Below are 18,406 nucleotides of genomic sequence, written 5' to 3' on the forward strand. Positions count from 1 at the left end.
TTTATATAGTCTTCAATACTGAAGGAATATTCGAAGCATGTAAAATGAATAAAACTAACAATGCATTACCCACTAGATCTGTTTGTAGCCTATAACAAGAATTTAAAGAGTAGGCCTAGTACTATATTATATGAGTCTGTAGAGAAGTGTAGGCTTAATACACCTAGCATACGGAACTCTGAATACCACCGACATATGTACAGTCCTATCAAATTCATCGCAATCTTACTAAATGGTCTTTCTGGTAGGCTATATCTACTTTATTGATCCTTATGGAAATTTGTTGTGATTACAAGGACTCTTTTCTCATATACAGACAACACAACAGAAACATACACACAAATAGAACAGACACAACATAAAGAGGTCATTCAGCGACTACACACAGGCATCTTGGTCCTTTTCATGTTTCCTGATCGAAGGGGGACGTTGATAAAGTCTGACCGAGACACGTGACCGAATAAGATACGAATGAGATTTTATACCGCTCTGTTATTGTCTTGATTGACAGAATTAAGTCGCCCACTTCGCGACGACTTGACGTAGTTATGATGGAGTGGGTGGCTGTTTTCTTCCAAGATTTTTGCGTTTTTTCTTAGACATTGCTGCTCAAAAAGTTCCTTTAAATATTGTAATGTTTTGCGTGTGAGTTTTGATGCCCTTTTTATGATGCTTTCTAGGCGGGGCAACTGTTTAGATGAAGCGTTGCCTTGCCAACAAGTTATTCCGAATGTTAGCAGATTTTATATGGTCGCGCCGTAAAAATTATCTAGGATCTTCTTATTTAGTTAAAAGCTATTGAGTTTATGCAGGAAAAATAGTCGCTGGGCTGTTTTCTTTGTCAGAGTTCCAATGTGGTCTTCCCATGGGAGCTTGTTATCAATGATGACGCCTAGATATTTATATGACCTCACTTGTTCTATCAATGTGCCGCAGCATATGGCATGCAAATATATGCCGGAAAAAAACAAATTATGACCAATAGCCATCAGGGCTTTAAAAGAGGCATCAGTATTGGAGGTGAAAAGCTAACTAGTGTTAACAGCTTCAAATACCTCGGAGCTATTGTCTCAGATGAGGGTACAAAACCCGAACTATTGGCCCGAATAGCACAGTCCACAGCAGCCCTTTCAAAACTTAAAATAATATGGAAAGACAAGGGCTTAGCCGTAGCACCAAAATCAGACTGGTGCGCTCCCTGGACATGGCCACATTTTTATATGCTTGCGAGTCGTGGACGTTGAATGCAGAGCTAGAGAGGAGGATCCTAGCAATGGAATTGAGATACTACAAAAGGATCCTAGGCATCACATTCAAAGACCGCATCACAAACCAAGAAATCAGAGACAGGGTTACTGCACTGCAGCGATCGGAGCCCATGACGACCTGCTAACTATAGTAAAAAGACGAAAGCTTAAAACCTATGGCCACATTACAAGATCTACGGGGCTCGCAAAGACCTTCCTTCAGGGAACAGTGCCAGGAAAAAGAAGAAGAGGCAGACAGAAAAAGCGATGGGAGGACAACATTAAAGAATGGACGGGCCTGCCATTGAGAGAGGTTCTAAACAAGGAAAAAAAAAAGGGAGGAATGGAGAAAGACGGTCGACAAATCTTGCTTGGTGCCCCAACAGACTAAGGGATAGGTAAAAAAGGTAAGGGTAAATTTCTCTCTCTTTCAATAGCAACTAATTCATTTTTTGTCCCCCTTTCAATGGCTATCCATTTCGTTTTCTCTTTTTTTCCTCTAGTCAACCATCCGAGTCTCTATAGATTCAACTGTATATTAAAAAAAACTAATTAAAAAAAATATTGTTTGCATTTTTTTTAATAAATCATCATATCACAGAATAAAAAAACAACAATTATGAACATTTCCAAAAATATGAAGACATGACTAATTCTCATTCCAACACCCAATGTAAGATGTGAACTCACAACATATCCAATAACTGACATACTCGAATAAAAATACATATAATAAAGTGGAATGTTATGTTAAAATATAAATAATGTTTTTTCATTACACAAATGGCTTGCAACAGAGCTATACAAATATGTTAGCACATTTAAATGAACTGTTATTAATAAATTAGGTGACTTGAGTGAACAAAAAATTGTATATTTCAATGATTAAAAAAATGAGCAGTCATGAAACATGAAGTTCAAAGTTTAAAGTGAAAGACATGGGCACCTCAAAAATATTAGGAAGGTGAAGCAAAACATTGCTCAATGGATGACATTTTCAATGGATGACATTTTCAATGGATGACATTTTTAATGGGCATGATCTGTGACTTAAAAACTTTGGCTAGTTGTTTCAATCATTGTAAATCGGTATTTTTAGGTATGCCTAACCTTTAACGATACTTTAACGCTCTGTTCTTAAATAATATCCTCAGTTCAATTTGTAGACAGTTGTAAAGCCTATAACATTTTAAAATAGGAATAATTCAAATTATTTGATTTTCCTCTCCAGAGAGCATACATTGACCCACTTTGCTTGAGGCGAGCTTATATAACTGAAATATTTGTAGGATCAACAATAAATGTGACAGTAAGCAATAAGCTAACACTTGAACATAGCATCATCTTAAGTTTAAAGGGTTATTTGTACAAAGAAGAACTAGCAGAATCAAACAGTTTGGAAGTGCAAAGGAAATTAAAATGAATATATATATATAAATCTTTTTTTAAAATACTTGACTAGCCTGTGAAGGGTCAAATGTTTTATTATATTACATTTTTAAATTAAATTTTCACACTCAATCAGAAATGAAAGTCAAACCCTCCGAAGATGGGTAAACTCACCACCATCATGACAAGTTAAAGTTATATCTCATGGCCAGGCCACCATACCTTGGCTTATGAAAGTATTGAACTTTATTTTTACACAAAGCAAGAGAGATCACACATTCAAGATCTGAAATCGAAGATGGCTGTGGGGTCCAAACTTTGCTTTGAAAATCAAACAGCATTTAAGGCAAAGGGTAGGTTGGGACTATTATCTGTAATTGCTCAGAGTTGTTTTGCTTGTCTTTCTTCTTTGCAATCCACTTTATTTCATAGCCAGAAACACTGACACTGACTACTACATACCATGTGGAGCAATCGCGTTGTAAAGTAAGACTATATATAAATTATAATAATCTCCCGTACTGCCAAGCATGTGGATTAATGATTTCACTGAACTATGAACTTTATACAGATGAAAGAACATACTACCAAGTGCATCATATTAAAGATTTCTACAATGTTATGGAAGACTTTTATGTGATGAAAAGATCTTATTTGTTTAAAGCATTGGAAGAAAAGCAATACGAAATGTTTTTATTTTTTTTGAAATAAATATGATGGCATTTATGTTATCTAGATTACATGTACTGGTACGTTTAGTTATAAAATAGATATATTATTTTTGCTATAAGGTTTGTAATTGAAACCTCAGTTTAGGTTTCAATAAAATGTGGACATTTGAAGAGAGGAAGACTTTGATGAAAACATTCAACTTGTTTTATTAGTTGCTTAGATTAAGCCAAAATTATCTCAGCTCATCTGCGCTGCCACTCTGGGGACTTCCACCTGAGACCAAGGTCTTGTCCGAACATGTGCTGTCCTCATTTCCAGAGTCTGGACTGTCAGGGGATATAGACTCTTGGAGGACTTTTCTTCTGCAAGTAAAATTTAGAAATGATCATCAAGAGGATAAATGAATTATCAGCATTAATGATATATTCATTGGTAGAAGCTGTGAATTAAAACAAATTTATTTTACAAACAATACAACTAAATTCTTTTTTTTTACTGTCACAAGCTGGTTTTGATTGAATGGGCATGCATTTCAAAAGCTTTTTCTAATGACAAAGTGTTGTGTTATTTAATGCATATGAAAATACTTGTTGAAAATTTACAGTACAAATGTTATTTTAGTCAAAAGAAAGTAAAAGAATAAAATGAAAGGGAATATAAAGAAAACCTGAAATTTAAAACAGATGGCTTACAGTATGAACCATTAAAGAGGAATGTGAAGCTTAATGCTGAGGCAAGGAAACCATGGGAAAAGATTGTACCACATAATAGCAACATGAGAATACAATATTTCAATGAAGAAAATGTTCTTCGTTAACATATTTCATTCTTGCGCTGCTATTGCAGGTTACATGTTAATGCTAAGTCAAATTAACCATCAAGAAAATACCATAATCTCCCAAACAAAAAAAATCATTTCACATTGATAAAATAAAAGCAAGAAGTGAAACACCAAAAATAAGACACTAAATTTCAAGGTAAATGTCATTTGTGCATCACTCTATGAGCTACCCCAACATACAAAACAATATCCTATTAAATCATGAAATTTGTATTTAATAAAAGATGAAAAAAATAAAATCCATGATATGAAAGTTATCTCTGGAAAGTGCAGAGAGTTGATAACACTTACCATTGAAATTTAATTAGCTGAGATTTTAAGAAGAAAAATAATTTTTAGTTTTTAAGCAAAACCAAAAATAAAGCAGCTCTAAAGGCCAAATATCTTTATTAAGGCAAGCAAAAAAGTAATTCCTAATACTTTCTGTGTTGATCAGTGTCAAAGTTTACATAATACCCTAAATGTTTAAAAAAAATTACAACCCCACAAAGCAAACATGGTGAGAATAAAAAATTTTGCCTATAACCTTTCACTGAGACCCTTTCATTACAAGCTCAGAAACAAAATCAATTCTTTGACAGTAAGTAAATCTTTTATTTAGTTTTCTTCGTTATGCAAGTTTTATGGTGTTATCCCAAGCTCTTAACAACACTAGGAAAGCTTCAAAGAGTAATAGCAGTGTACAAAACACACTCATCTCCTTTAGGGATACATGTCAGTGGCGTAGCTAGGAATTAGCCATCATTTGCAGGCACGGGGGGCTTTGGCCTCTTTGGGGGCCCCTGCACTTTGCGTAATATTTAATGTAAAAAAACACTCATTCGGTGGCCCCCATCAAGTGAGGGTCTGGGGATTCTCAAATTCTCCCCACTCCCCTTCCACCACCCTAGCTACACCTCTGATACATGTGAACACTACTTCAGGAATTCAACTAAATCAGCTAGCTATCTAGGTTTAACCACAAGTAACCTTTACTATTATTATTATGAGGGAAGGATAGAGATAGGATAAATGTAAAAGTCATACTTCAAATTTAGGGATACGTATGTCAGGCAAGGGTGTCTGTTTATTTCAAGTGTAAGTCTAGGTGTGTGTGTGATTATGACTTATTTCAATTGCGAATGAAACAAATACACAATCTCTATCAAAAAGAAATTAACTATACATATCCTATTCAAACAGTTATAAAAAAAACTGTTTAAATCAGTAAAGCACTATAAACTTAGCTTGATGCTAATAAAGATTTTAAATAGTGACTGAACATGTACACTAACACAGACACAATAAGACATCCATATGCACTAAAAGTGCCAAAGATTGAAGTAGAGTGCAGCCTTTTTAGTAGTGAGACAAAACTGTTGACTTTTTTTTTTTTCACAAATTTTAATACGGAAATATATTTATGCACACACAGTTGAGACCCACAGTATATAAAAAAAAAAGCATCATCACCTCGCTTCTCTTCGAATACATTTGGGACATTTCTCTGGCACAAAACAATCTCTGTGATAGCAAGATTGACACACTGAAAGGGAAACAAATAAGAGAATAAATGTTTTTTTACAACACACATAAAGAAGCCATTGAAAATACTAAGACTGATTACATCAGATGGATAAAGCTGTTTTTACACAGCTCATATCAACTTAGTGTCAGATTGGTACATGTTTTGTACACATTATTTCTACCACTTCCCAATCTTGGATCAAATTGAAGCTTTGCACAATTATTCATGGTCCTTTACAACACATGAAACATTAGAAAAAAAATGGACCAATTATTTTAAGTCATATGTAATTAATTTTGTTTTATTTTTGTACTAGCTATGGGGAGATAGGCCTTGTTTAGATAAACAGGTTGTGGCCTAAAAATTTGAAACTAACAATAGGTAACTATGTTACATTCTATTTTCATATATATTTTGGCATGTCAACTTTTCATCAAGGAGGCTTGATCTCTCAAGTTTAAATTCAAGTCAATCACGTTTTGTTTTTTTAAAAATAATTTTGAAAAGCCAGCACTGAAATCTTCTCTTAGAGTCTCCCTTCCCTAACAGTCTAATAATGGTAAAGTTTTGTATAAAAATAAAACTTCCAGTGAGACTTACGGGTCTCTACACCAATCTAAAAATAAAAGCAAACAATTTTTACCTTGACATGTGACCACTGACTCTAGTTGGAAAGGAAAGATAACTTTTTTGTCCTGACACATTCCACACAGAAAGCCTAGCCCTTGGCACAACTGAAAAACATCAGCAATGAAAAACAACAACAACTAACATTAACTCACATTTAAAACAGCCTCACATTTAGATTAGAACAAAAGAAGTAAAACATTTTTAAAAACACTCTTTTAAAAAGACAATAACTCCTTTATACAGTTTATAGAGCAATTCTTTTTCTCTTAATAACTTATGAATGTTAGATTAAAAACAAAAAAAAACATTTTTTTACTCTGACCCATTCCCCCCCCCCCCCTTTTCTCCCGAGTGAAAGAATCCTGGTTAAGCAAATATACAGATCTACTACACTTTATAATGTTCAAATGATAGGCTTTTAGATCTAGACTTAGAAGACGATGTGCAAAATTGTCCTGAACATAAATTTATTAAATTCTTGAATCAATAATGCCTTACATTCGGAAATTCCCAAATATGACAGTCCTTTCGAAACTGATTTAGATCTATAACTCTAGCCAAATTTACATTTATTTTTTTCTAATTTGAAGAATTATGACAGTCAAACTAGAGTTTTCCCCATGGGGCCAACAAGCTAGTAATTCTTTTCCCAGCGATATCAACTGTTAAATATATATGAACATCTTTAAAACCCTCTTTTGAGATCAGCGTCCAGGTTCCATCCTCCAGCTTCCAAGTTCCATGAAGCTCTGACTTGAATGGAGGTATTTTAAAAAGCAACAACATATTTTTTAAGTAAAAAGTAAATTTAGCATTTCAGCCTTAACAGCCCCAATGGTTAAAATTGTTCACGGCTGTTAACAACAAAAAAGAGTCTACAACAAAAAGAGTCATAGTGAACAAAGGATTTTTTTTGTTTGTTAAGTTATTAGTGGGAAGTGTGGTCAAGAGGCTAAGTGCGCTTGAACTTAGCTTGGCTTGGCTACCTATGAAGGGGGCTCAAGGTTCGACACCCGACTCGGGCAGAGTTGTGTTTACTGAGCGCCTAAAGGTAGCAAGGAAAAACCTTCTCCTAGATACCCCCCCCCCCCACTGGTCCACAACTGAGATTGGACCAAAGCCATAATTTATTGTTAAAGCAACATTCTTCTTATCAACAGTATGTATGAAATATTGGACTAATGACTAATACAATTTTCTTGAAGATTTCGAATAAATAATCTGGATATTTTAAGCTCAGGAGTGCGTTAAATGTACATTTTTGTTTTATTTCTTATATATATTTATACTGTTTGTTTTGAATTGCCAAGAGTCAGAGAATGTACTCTTTTCATATATTATAGCTTCATAGATGTTAATAAACATTTTGACGTTCAAGAAATTATCTCAGTATAAAATTGTTTCACTTTAACAAAGATTTAACTTCATTTAGATAAGTGCCAGCAGAAAATCAAACTGATGTGTGCATAAATGAATAGATAAAAAAAGTATTTTTTATTGCCCATGCAAGGAATAATTCAAATAACTCATTGGAAATATTTGCATGGTGCAGCTTCTGAGACTGAACTAGTCATGAAATCAAAGCCTTAACATTTTAGATCTCATGACAAGCTCTACCCACAGTTGAATAACCCTTGAAACATTTTTGATAAGAAAAAAACATGAAGACACTATGACTTTATGTAGGCCATTTCTATTTTAATAACAGTAAAGAATTTTTTTTCTTTTTATGAGGTGAAAAAAAAAAAAAAAACTTTAAAAAGGTTTTCATTTAAAAATATGTTAAGTTAAACAAACCTGGCAGTCTCGTATGTGATTGACAGCCAGATTGATAAAGATTCTGATGCGCTGCAGCATAGTTCCAGATTTAACCTACAAGAAATATGCTAAAATATGTAAGAATCTTAAAAACAATGGCAACTATTAAATGAAAAGACCAATATGTTTATAAAGAAAAATATATAATGATGTCTAAGAATGCTATTATTCTAATGTATTCAACTCTGTGGTTTTTTACAATGTCTGCTGATAAGAAATACTCTTGAAAACTGCTGGTTTTAATATTTTTGTAAGAAGGGATGCACATGTAATATACAAGTTAACCCACACGAGATATGAAAAATATCTATAGATCTCGTAATCCAATAAACTTAATATAGAAAACCATTTGGCTAAGGCCAACAGCACTTTTGTTGGGTTCCAAATGAGAGCATGCTAGAATAGGTGGTAAAGTTACCAACAAAAACAATGTTTATTAAGTAGTGGTTCTCATCCCACTTCTGTAAGGCCCTGTTACCTGGTGCACAATATGAGGAATCTAAGGCTCCTTGAAAGTTTCCATCAAAGATGCCTTATCTGCCTAATGACCATACGCTGTCAAGACTGCCCCACAAATAACCATGTTCTGCTTGAGGCTAGTGTGGACAGTATAGAAGCATTAACCTTTTGAATCCCAAAGGTGATCTTTTATGTCAATCTTAAAATTGGACAGTATAAAAGAGATACTTTCCCCCCTGGAACTCTGGCATCATTTAACTTCAAAGATATGAAAAAACAAGGTTACAAAGACAGTTTGTGTGGAAACACAAACTTAAAATCGGCCCCCGAAGTGGTCCACCCAGGCAGGCTTCAATATTTTCAGAAAGAACATCCAAATGAAATTATATCAAAGACAAATGAGAGATAAAAATGGATAAAGAAGATTGACAGATCAGAAGATTGACAGATCTTGTGTAGTGCCCCAATGGTGCTGCAGATCAAGGGATAGGTGCAAGTAAATGCAAAGTTAGATGTGATCCTGGCCTAATTAGTTCCCCTTTCAGACCTTGTGGTCTATAGGGCAGATGATGTAAAGTTCATCTGTTTTTGTGGCCTACTGTTAACGAAGGTGTGCCTTTACTTTTCCCCAACTAATGTCAGGTACCCATTAGAGCTGGGTAGACTCAGAGGCGCCCATTGATTCCGAAGTTGAAAATCCCAGTCTTCACCAGGATTCGAACCCGGAACCCTTGGTTCAGAAGCTAAACGCTTTACCAAGCCTCTCCTGGTCTTTACAGAATGTAATTGTTTTGAAAAGGCTGTATCTGTTATTTGAATTCTCAAAACAAATACATAAAAATAAATGTTAAAGAAAATGAAGTTTATAAGATTACTATTCGTTTTAAATTATGTCTAACTTATAATGCATACTAATTAGCTTTTTCTCTTTAAAAAACTGCTTGCATAACTGATTTTAAAAATTAGATTTTTCGCTTTCAGGAAAAAAAAAGTAGCCGTTACATCAGAACTTTGAATGGTTTAAAATATTGTGATGTCGGATTTTCAATATCCTTTATAGTTTACGAGATCTAAATGGGACAGACGGACAGACATTTCGCACAAAACTAAAAGCGTCTTTTCCCCTTTCGGGAGCCGCTAAAAAAAAGCAGATAGCCACTTAAAGATATATGAGACCCAATAAATAGCCTTAAAATGGCATATTGCAGAATTTTATGCATCAATGTGGCAAAATATACAGGTGGCAACTGAATTTGCATGGTCATGTGAAATGCTGCACTCATGCTAAATCTTCAGACATGAAGGCAATGATCTATTATCTTTAATACCGGTATATTAATATTAATGACAACTGTTCACTATTTGCACATCTTACTCATTGCCTATTTAAACCAAAAATTACCTCCATAAAATCTGCCATAGAGTATGAGTCATCGTTGCTTAACCAATGGGAAGGAAGAGCTTGCATTTCTTTTAATACCCTGAAACCAATTAAATCCATTACTTGTCAAGTACAAGCAAAAACATTTTTTAAACTACTTGCATAAAAGAATATCTGTCTTTGATTACAAAGAGTACCATTAACAATTGTGTTCAAATTCAAATCCAAATGTAGACCAGGAATTTTTCCTTGGGATAAGACTCAAACTGACAGTTGGCTTTGCTAAGTCCCTAAATGTAGTACAGCAGCCTTCTCCCCCTCCCCCTTCCATGTCAGCAAAAGAGATTGGACCAGAACACACTGAGCATGAAGACACACTCTACACAAGTAAATGTAAAAAGAAGCCAACTTTACCACAGGGGACAAAAAAAAAGTGGCTTTCTAAGCAAACCAACATAATAGACAAAGCAATTCAGTAAAAAGTGTAGTATGACTGAATTTCTTTTAATTCTGTAGAAATTCAGGAAAAAATATCAACCTGGAACATCATTAATGTAAAGTCAAAATTGTGAAATCTATGAAGCATAATGCCAGTAGAAATGTATAAGGTATATAATGCCAGTAGAAAGACAAATGAAAGCTTACTTAGGATCTCTCTTGCAGACTACAAGAAGAGAGTGAAGGTGGACCAGCTGCTGACGACTCTCTTTGATGCTCTCCAGGACCCTAACCCTCTTATACAGAATAGGGTTGATGGTTTCCAAGTGAAACAGGGGCTCTGACCATATCTTCTCCAGCAAAGATTGCGAAAAGGTGGAGATTGGATAGCGGGTGAAGTCCCAGCGTTCTAGAACATAACCAGGGATGACTGACAACTCTGAGCTGTGGCAGCACGGGCAGAAATACTTGCCGAGGTATACACAGTACCTACACCTTTTCATGAAAGCTGAAAATTAAACAAAAAAAAGAAATGGGAAAGCTAATTAAAATATGACAAGAAGGACAAAATTGCAATAATTGTGTGCTTCACAGAACAATAAATCAAAGGAAATAATAAACAAACAAAAACATAAAATATATCCATCCTTAAAATCACACAAGAAACCTTTTTACTGAATTGGGGGTAAGATAAACATTTTTTCTGAATAAGGGGTACAAGGAAATGCTTTTGAATCAGTAATTTTCTCAAAATATGGACTGAAAAAGGTTCAATCTCTGAGATGTAACAGTTCTGTTATATTATGTACTTTGTGAGCCTGTGTGTAAATGTGTGAAGTGTATATTTGTGTAGAACACATCTTTAATAAAGAGAAATAAAAAAAAACAACACTATTAAACTGTTCTTACCATTAGGACAAGTCCAAAAAAAGTGTAAATGCATTTTTTAAAGAATGATCATTATAATTTGGTGTAAATATTTTATTTCAAATGTTTAATTTGACTTTCATTAAAAGTCAAGAAATACATATAATATAATCAAATTAATTTTAAAGTCTTTTGTGATAAAAAAAAATAAAATACCTCGATCAATTTTTTTACCACATCCAGCACATCTGTAGTTCTGTCGACTCATAACTGTTTCACGCCTGAGAGATTTCAACAAAAATACTTGAAACATCCTTAAAACATTTCAAGTTATGGTTTTGGTAATGTGCATATAATTTATAAAACCATAAAAAAACTTCTTCATTCAGAATAAGATTATTATAGTGATCAGAATGTTTTAAACTGCATAACTCAGTCTAGTGTGTGCTTGTGGTGTACACAATGGGAAAGTCTAACTAAACATAAAATGGTATATAAAAAGCAAAACTAAAAACTTCTATTACTAAAATTTATGAAAAAATGCTGAGTATTAATTAATTCTTGAGGGAATCTTAATTCTATACACTAAGAGATGAACATAATCATGTCTGCATTCAAAATGAAATTTATAATGTTTATATGTTATGGTTAGTGATGTCCCCTCAAAAAAAAAAACAAAATTGTTATATCCTATATACAAACCTTCTTAACTATAAATCATAAACCTGTGACAGCCAATATGATCTACAGGTAGGTTAGAAAAAATATGATACAATCAAATAAATGGGGCATTTAATTGAACTTAATGAAAGGACTTACTTCTCTGGGGTATGTATACTGAATATAATCTGCTGCCTTGGTGGTGCCCACTCCATGTTGCCTCTAAGTCGTGTCTGTAAACACAGAACATTGCTACTTTTAGTGACATTCATTGAAAGAATGCTAAAAACTTTAGACCATTTAACACTTGAAAAACAAAAAAATCTAGACTAAAATAAGTTAAAATCAACAATCCTTGCAATAGCTCATATAAACAAAGATTATCAACACATCAACTTCTCTTGTAGATGTGAGCAGGCACTAATAAATATAGAATTCTGAATTTCTAAGAGATTTTCTTTGCTCTAGCCAACAAGATTTCTATCCTATCGAATTTTGGCTTAATTATTCACTGACAGTAACGCATACAATTATTCTGGTATTAAAACAATTATAATGAAAATATGGTGTCAATATTTTGCTTTACAATTTTTTAATGAAGCCCGTAATAGATCCCAGGAATAGAGTCTTGAGAGCCAAAGAATATAACATTTAATTAAGAGTAACCTAGACTTCAGGCCTTAGATCTTTATAGGAAATATTTCTGTGGCAATAAAAGTGCAAATGACATGGAATAAAAGTAATCAATCTTAGAGAAGCTTCCATTGTAAAAGTCCAGATTAGATTCTGATCACAACAGTTTTCTTATTCAAACTAAAGTCTCAAACTCAAAGTTATTCTCACTGTACTAACAGTTGACAAAGAGATGTCAATAACTATACTACAACTACTCAAGATATATAAACAATTACTGACCTTATTTGGTGTGGCCAAATCTCCATTATCAGCATCGTCTGGTGAAATAGGAATTGACGCAGGCAAGGGAAGTAGCTAAGAGACAAAAAAAAGTAAGGGTACACTAGTACAACATAAGATTTGTTATTATTTGTCCTCTTATAAAACTCTTACTAAATAGATAAGATCTATACATTTCTTATATCTATTTCTTATATTATATTAGACATTTAAAAAAAAAAAAAAAGTAAAACAGAACATGGCTGATAAATGAACAAAGTTTCTGTACATACTGACTGAGGGACATCAACTTCATTCACCAGCCACTCAAGTTCTGACGCCTTAGGGAGATGTTTCTCTGAGAATTTTTTCAGCAATGAAATGGCAATATATTCAGCAGACCCTGGGTTTAGTGATTCCTCCACAGCACTAGGAAGAAAATACATGAAACTTTTAAATAAAGCTTATTGAAAGATTTTTTACAATACCAATAAATATTTTCTTCATTGCTAGTAGCATACATGACAGCAAAAAAAAAGCTAACTATATAAAAAAGAAAAGGCACTTACTTAATTTTAACTATCTGCTTATTACTGCGAGCCAGTTCAGCATCTAGGGATAAAATACATTATACACTCAAAATCAAAGTCTAATTTAATTTTTAAAAAATAATTAAAAAGCATTTTTTAAAAATTATTTTCAAATAATTAAGTTAGAGCTATGTCTTGACTAAATATTTGAGTGTAAACTCATTACTTCAAGACATTTAATTGTCAAACAGTTCAAATGACTGCATTCCTCTAAAAAAAAGTCAAGCAAAAATGCATGCCTTATTCCCTTGAAGACAATCTAATTTGTTGTAAAGAAGTTTAGGCACAAATTCACTCTCTAATTTAAAAGACAAGGCAATGAGCCAACATAACATTTTCAATTGGAACACATTAAATTCTCTAAGTACAACATTCAATTACTTTAGAAGTTAACATTTAATAGGATGATCAATTATTTTGACATATACAAAATGTTCCCAACATTAAAAATCTTCTTTGCCTACTTAAATAACCAACTTTATATCATAAAAAATATATTTAATATGTAATCAAATTAAATATAAAAGTGTGTAAAACAATCTTAAATGTAAACAATGAAAACAAATGTAAATGAAAAGGGTTAAAGGTCATTGGGATAAGATAAGGGAGGGAAACATTCAAATAAAATAATTATTAAAAAATCAATTTATTCTTTTTTTAACAAGTATCTTTCTTTCTATGTATCTATTTATATAGCCTAAATGAAATCAATATTTTTTTAACCATGTCTGGAAATATGTAACAAAATAGCTCATACAAATCCGAATGTTACTGGGAGGTTTTAAATAATGGTCATGAAAGTATTGAAGTAAAAGTGATTCCAAGTACAAATGGCTACATCAAGTTTCAACAACAAGTAGATACCTGAATACAGGGAGGCCATGGACAGTGTCAGCCCGCTAGATCGAAGTTGAGCCAAGTTAGACTGACCATCACAGGACACTGTGGAATTAATAACACCATTACATTAAAACTAAAAAAAAACCAAAAAAGCATTGTGGTGAAGCAGTGTAATAATAAGTTACAATGTTGCTGGCACCAACAACATACAAATTTTAAATATCAGCTGCCTTTTATTTTCCCAACTGATGTGCATCAAAAAAAACAAAAACAATGCAAAACTAACTTCCTGAAAAGCCATTAATTAGAATCTAGACTTCTATTATTTTAGCCTCCCCAGGCAGTTAAAATGTATCAATGTACCACAGAGTGTGCCTAACAGTGCTAGACAATGCCCTGTAGTGCCACACATACATTAAAGTTCTAATAATGAAAATAATCGGCAGTTAAGTTAAAAATCACATACTTCTAATATTAAGATAACTTGAATAAATCATATTCAATGTTAAAATAAAAATCATTTAGCAATATAACTTTATGGTGCTAGATGAATTAAACTGAGCATTGTACCAAGGATGTGGACTAGCTTTAAGTCAAACAATATACTTAACAAAAAAAAAATCAAATTGAGCTAAATAAAAACATGACTGTGTGATCGTTTTGTTTTTTTTTAATTTTAAGATTTTTCAGTAACTGTGATATAATTACAATTCATTTTGTTGGTTGTCTAAAGAACTTGTAAGATATGGTAATTATTCAATAGTAAAATAGTTATTGTTAGAAAGATATACTCACTGGGCAGATCAATGTCTTGGCCATCTTCTTCATCTTCATTGCACTCTTCTGTTCAAAAGGATTAGAATCACCAATGGCTATATTAAGTGACAAGTTACATAACAGAAGGCAAACAAAAAGAAACCTTTCACAAGAAAAGGTAGGAACAAAAAACGAAACAAAAAAAAAAAAGTCTAATACTTGCTGTTCAATATTTAAAATATAAAGATAAACAATATCTAATACATTCTAAAAGTTTATAATTTTATAACGCCTTGCCAATGAGTAGAATAAATATATTTATGTTTAAAAAAAAATGATATGGCACAAGACTGAGTGTTGCATATATTTTATATCTAACTATTCAAGTACTGACAAAAGCAAATTTGAAATGGATCAGGTTAGGTAGTGAGGTATTTAGTTAAAATAGGAGGATATTAAAAAAGCAATGGTTTGTTATAACATTGACAAAGTAATTGGGTTGGTTGAGACACTATTAAAATTAAAAAAAAATAAAAAAATAATTAAAAAAATCAGATTTTGCAGACACAGTTATAATAAAAATTAAAGAAAGTTATTTCTTGTATTCTTAACAAGAAGTTGAATAAATGAACCAACAAAAAAATAAATTGTGAAAGTCTCAAATTTGACAAAACTTCATGTACCTGACAATTATTATGAACATCTAAAAATTTATACATTTTGTTTAGTTCATTTAAAAAGAACCTTCTAATTCTAATGGGATAAAAAGAAAAAACTGAACATGATTAGGGGGAACAACTCATGACAAGACAAGAATGGTTCAGAAAGGTTTGGATGGCTTCAAGGAGCTGGTCATGAGTAAATGACACACTCAATCTGACAAGAAAATATTACCTGACATTGAAGAGACATCCTGAGATGAGTTCGCAGGTGATGAGGCACTCTGACTAGTAGTGACAGCTGAATAATATAAAGCAGAAAAATAATATTATGCTGCATGTCAAAAAAAAATATTTAAAAAAATCATAAAAAGAGGGCTTCTCAAGCTTGTACTAATGATCATCCAGAAACTTTTTGTAAAAAAAAAAAATTCTTTTCCCCACCATAATGGCCTAAAATCTAATACTGTACAGCAAAGAGAAATCGGTGAATTTAAGAATGTGGAAACAACACTCACCATCTGGAACACCATCACTCACAGAAGGAAATGGTTGAGATTTCTGAAAAGCAGAAAATTGTTAAGTATGAATAAAAGCAGCTGTGATGTAAACTCACTATATCTTTAAAAAAAATAATTTTTAAACCCAAGCACCAGGTGTTTGTTAATATTGCTTCTTAATTTATTTATCCATCTTAAAGGAGATCAAGATAATCCAATATGATCAACAAGAAAAATATTACAAAGTTTAATTTACTTAGATCTATTTATTTGGAGAATGTAATGCCCTTAGTGTGTGCTTTGACTGAACAGTACATGAGCAGGTACACGAATAACAAATGTCCATTTTAGATTGGGGTAAAAGATAACGATACTTTTTCAAACCTTGCAATCTATGGAAGCAGATGATGTAAAGGTCATCTGTTTCTATGGCTAGCATAATGATCAAGCACGTTAACTTCCCCAGTGTATGTCAGGTACCTATTAGAATTTGGTGGACCATGAGGTGTCTTAAAAATCCACAAATTTCAACTCCCAGTCTTTACTGAAATTCAAACTTGAGGCCCCATGGCTTGGAAGCCAAGTGCTTGGCCACTACACCCCCAGTAGTTTAAAATTCAGATTATATAATTACTAACTTTCAAATAATTTTTCCGCATATTATTAAAAGAACATTAATGCCTAAATGTTATACTAAATAGTTTAATGATTTTATGTATAAATATACATTTTCTCCCCAGAAGTCTAAAGGTAGAAAGATCTATGGGCTTTCAACTTTTAAATTTCAGTGTTATAAGTAGAACAGTATATTAATTAATAAGTAAATTAATTTATTACAGTTAATGTATAATAAATTAGTTAAATAATTAATGTTGAGATCATCACCTCCAGAAACTTTTCTCGTTTCCTTATCCGAATTCGCTGCCTTAACGCATGTATTTCTTCATCGGAGGAGGATGAAGACGAAGAGCTCTTGCGACCGCTGGCTTGCTTTTGCATCATACGGTTCCATTTCATTGACTCAAAAGCTGCAATCAGAGCTTCTGATATGTGGAAGTGAGCATTCTCCTATTTTGGTTTAAAAAATAAAAACTTGATGACAGAATAAAAAAAATTCAAGTTGTTTCATTGCTAGTGAAAAACATTAATATCCTGCTGTAGAGACTTCAGCAATGAAATCACAAAAAATTTCACAAATATCAAACAAAAGATAATTGTTATTGTCTGTGAAACTAAACTATAATAACAAGTGAAAAAATTGAAACCAATGACTAAATTTCTGTATTTAGTCAGCCAAAATATAAAAACAAGGAATTTCAATGACAAAAGCTAAATAGAAAGGTCAATTCTGCTGGATAAGTAGAGGTCAACATACTGGGTCCATAAATAAAGATTCTATATATGTTACTTCTTGCAATCTATAGGGGCAGATGATGTAAAGCTTGTTTCAATGGCTGGTGGATAAGAAGTGTGTCATAATGTGGCCAACACAATAATAAACAGCCTTTATTTTCCTATGGTTGGTATGTCAGGAATCCTTTAGAGTTAAATCCCCAAGTTCAGATTTCAAGTCTTAGCCTTCATAAGGATTTGAACTCAAGACCCCTTGGTTCTGAAGTCAAGCACTTTACCACTCAGCCATCACAACTCTCTTTAAATAGTTACCAATCAGGACATAAATCCTTTCTTAATAAGATTTCTGAACCTTCCATAGCCAAATATTCTATTACATAATCAATCAAGTATTTTAAGTAAAAATGTAGACAGAAAATAAAAACCTTTTCTAAGTTGGCGCATGTGTTGAAGTCTTGAGACGTCAGGTAGCTGATTAAGCTCTGACCCTCCGTTGGTTTGGTCAAGGCACTCTGGTAGCTCTCTGTCTCCCAGCCGGATGCTGCAACGACAACACAGTACAAACTGATTATCACTACATAAGTAAGAACACATCTTCAGCTATCATATTTCTTGTTTCAAACACTGGAAGATATCCAATAACTAGTTGTATAACAATGACCAACTAGGCCAGTGCCAGTGAGCTATTTAAAGAAATCTAGAACTATATCAAAACTCAAATTTCATGGATCACTGGTAACAGCCTAAGTAAAGCCTTTGAACCCTAAATGATTTATAACCCTGAGCTTGAACCAATTGGACACTAAATATACTAGAGATGAACATACAAAGTGCTTTTTTTCTTATTTAAAATCCAATAGAATAACATGTGCTATTTGACTTGAGCACATAATTTTAGAAGATGT

The 18,406-nt window shown here is 32.8% G+C and overlaps 1 protein-coding gene across 5 annotated transcripts in view; it reads right to left on the reverse strand.

Annotated features, from left to right (window-relative positions):
* Nucleotides 1-1,811: 1,811 nt before the first annotated feature.
* LOC106055641 (run domain Beclin-1-interacting and cysteine-rich domain-containing protein-like) overlaps nucleotides 1,812-18,406 on the reverse strand; it is a 55,151-nt gene continuing 38,556 nt past the window's right edge. For 3 of the 5 annotated variants that reach the window (XM_013211987.2, XM_013211990.2, XM_056012231.1), the window contains 17 exons: nucleotides 17,927-18,042; nucleotides 17,034-17,216; nucleotides 16,167-16,209; nucleotides 15,884-15,949; nucleotides 15,029-15,076; nucleotides 14,258-14,335; nucleotides 13,373-13,415; nucleotides 13,097-13,232; nucleotides 12,825-12,899; nucleotides 12,069-12,142; nucleotides 11,466-11,530; nucleotides 10,590-10,890; nucleotides 9,966-10,044; nucleotides 8,084-8,158; nucleotides 6,300-6,390; nucleotides 5,602-5,674; nucleotides 1,812-3,670 (listed from right to left, as the gene is read on the reverse strand). In XM_013211987.2, coding sequence (XP_013067441.2) covers nucleotides 3,541-3,670; nucleotides 5,602-5,674; nucleotides 6,300-6,390; nucleotides 8,084-8,158; nucleotides 9,966-10,044; nucleotides 10,590-10,890; nucleotides 11,466-11,530; nucleotides 12,069-12,142; nucleotides 12,825-12,899; nucleotides 13,097-13,232; nucleotides 13,373-13,415; nucleotides 14,258-14,335; nucleotides 15,029-15,076; nucleotides 15,884-15,949; nucleotides 16,167-16,209; nucleotides 17,034-17,216; nucleotides 17,927-18,042 — 1,676 coding nt within the window. In that variant the 3' untranslated portion in view covers nucleotides 1,812-3,540. Of the gene's footprint in view, nucleotides 3,671-4,440; nucleotides 4,458-5,601; nucleotides 5,675-6,299; nucleotides 6,391-8,083; nucleotides 8,159-9,965; nucleotides 10,045-10,589; nucleotides 10,891-11,465; nucleotides 11,531-12,068; nucleotides 12,143-12,824; nucleotides 12,900-13,096; nucleotides 13,233-13,372; nucleotides 13,416-14,257; nucleotides 14,336-15,028; nucleotides 15,077-15,883; nucleotides 15,950-16,166; nucleotides 16,210-17,033; nucleotides 17,217-17,926; nucleotides 18,043-18,406 lie in introns of all 5 variants that reach the window. The other 2 variants (XM_013211988.2, XM_013211989.2) reach the window with 2 other exon arrangements.

The sequence above is a fragment of the Biomphalaria glabrata genome, chromosome 15 (genome assembly GCF_947242115.1).
Source record: "Biomphalaria glabrata chromosome 15, xgBioGlab47.1, whole genome shotgun sequence".
Lineage (NCBI taxonomy): Eukaryota > Metazoa > Mollusca > Gastropoda > Planorbidae > Biomphalaria > Biomphalaria glabrata.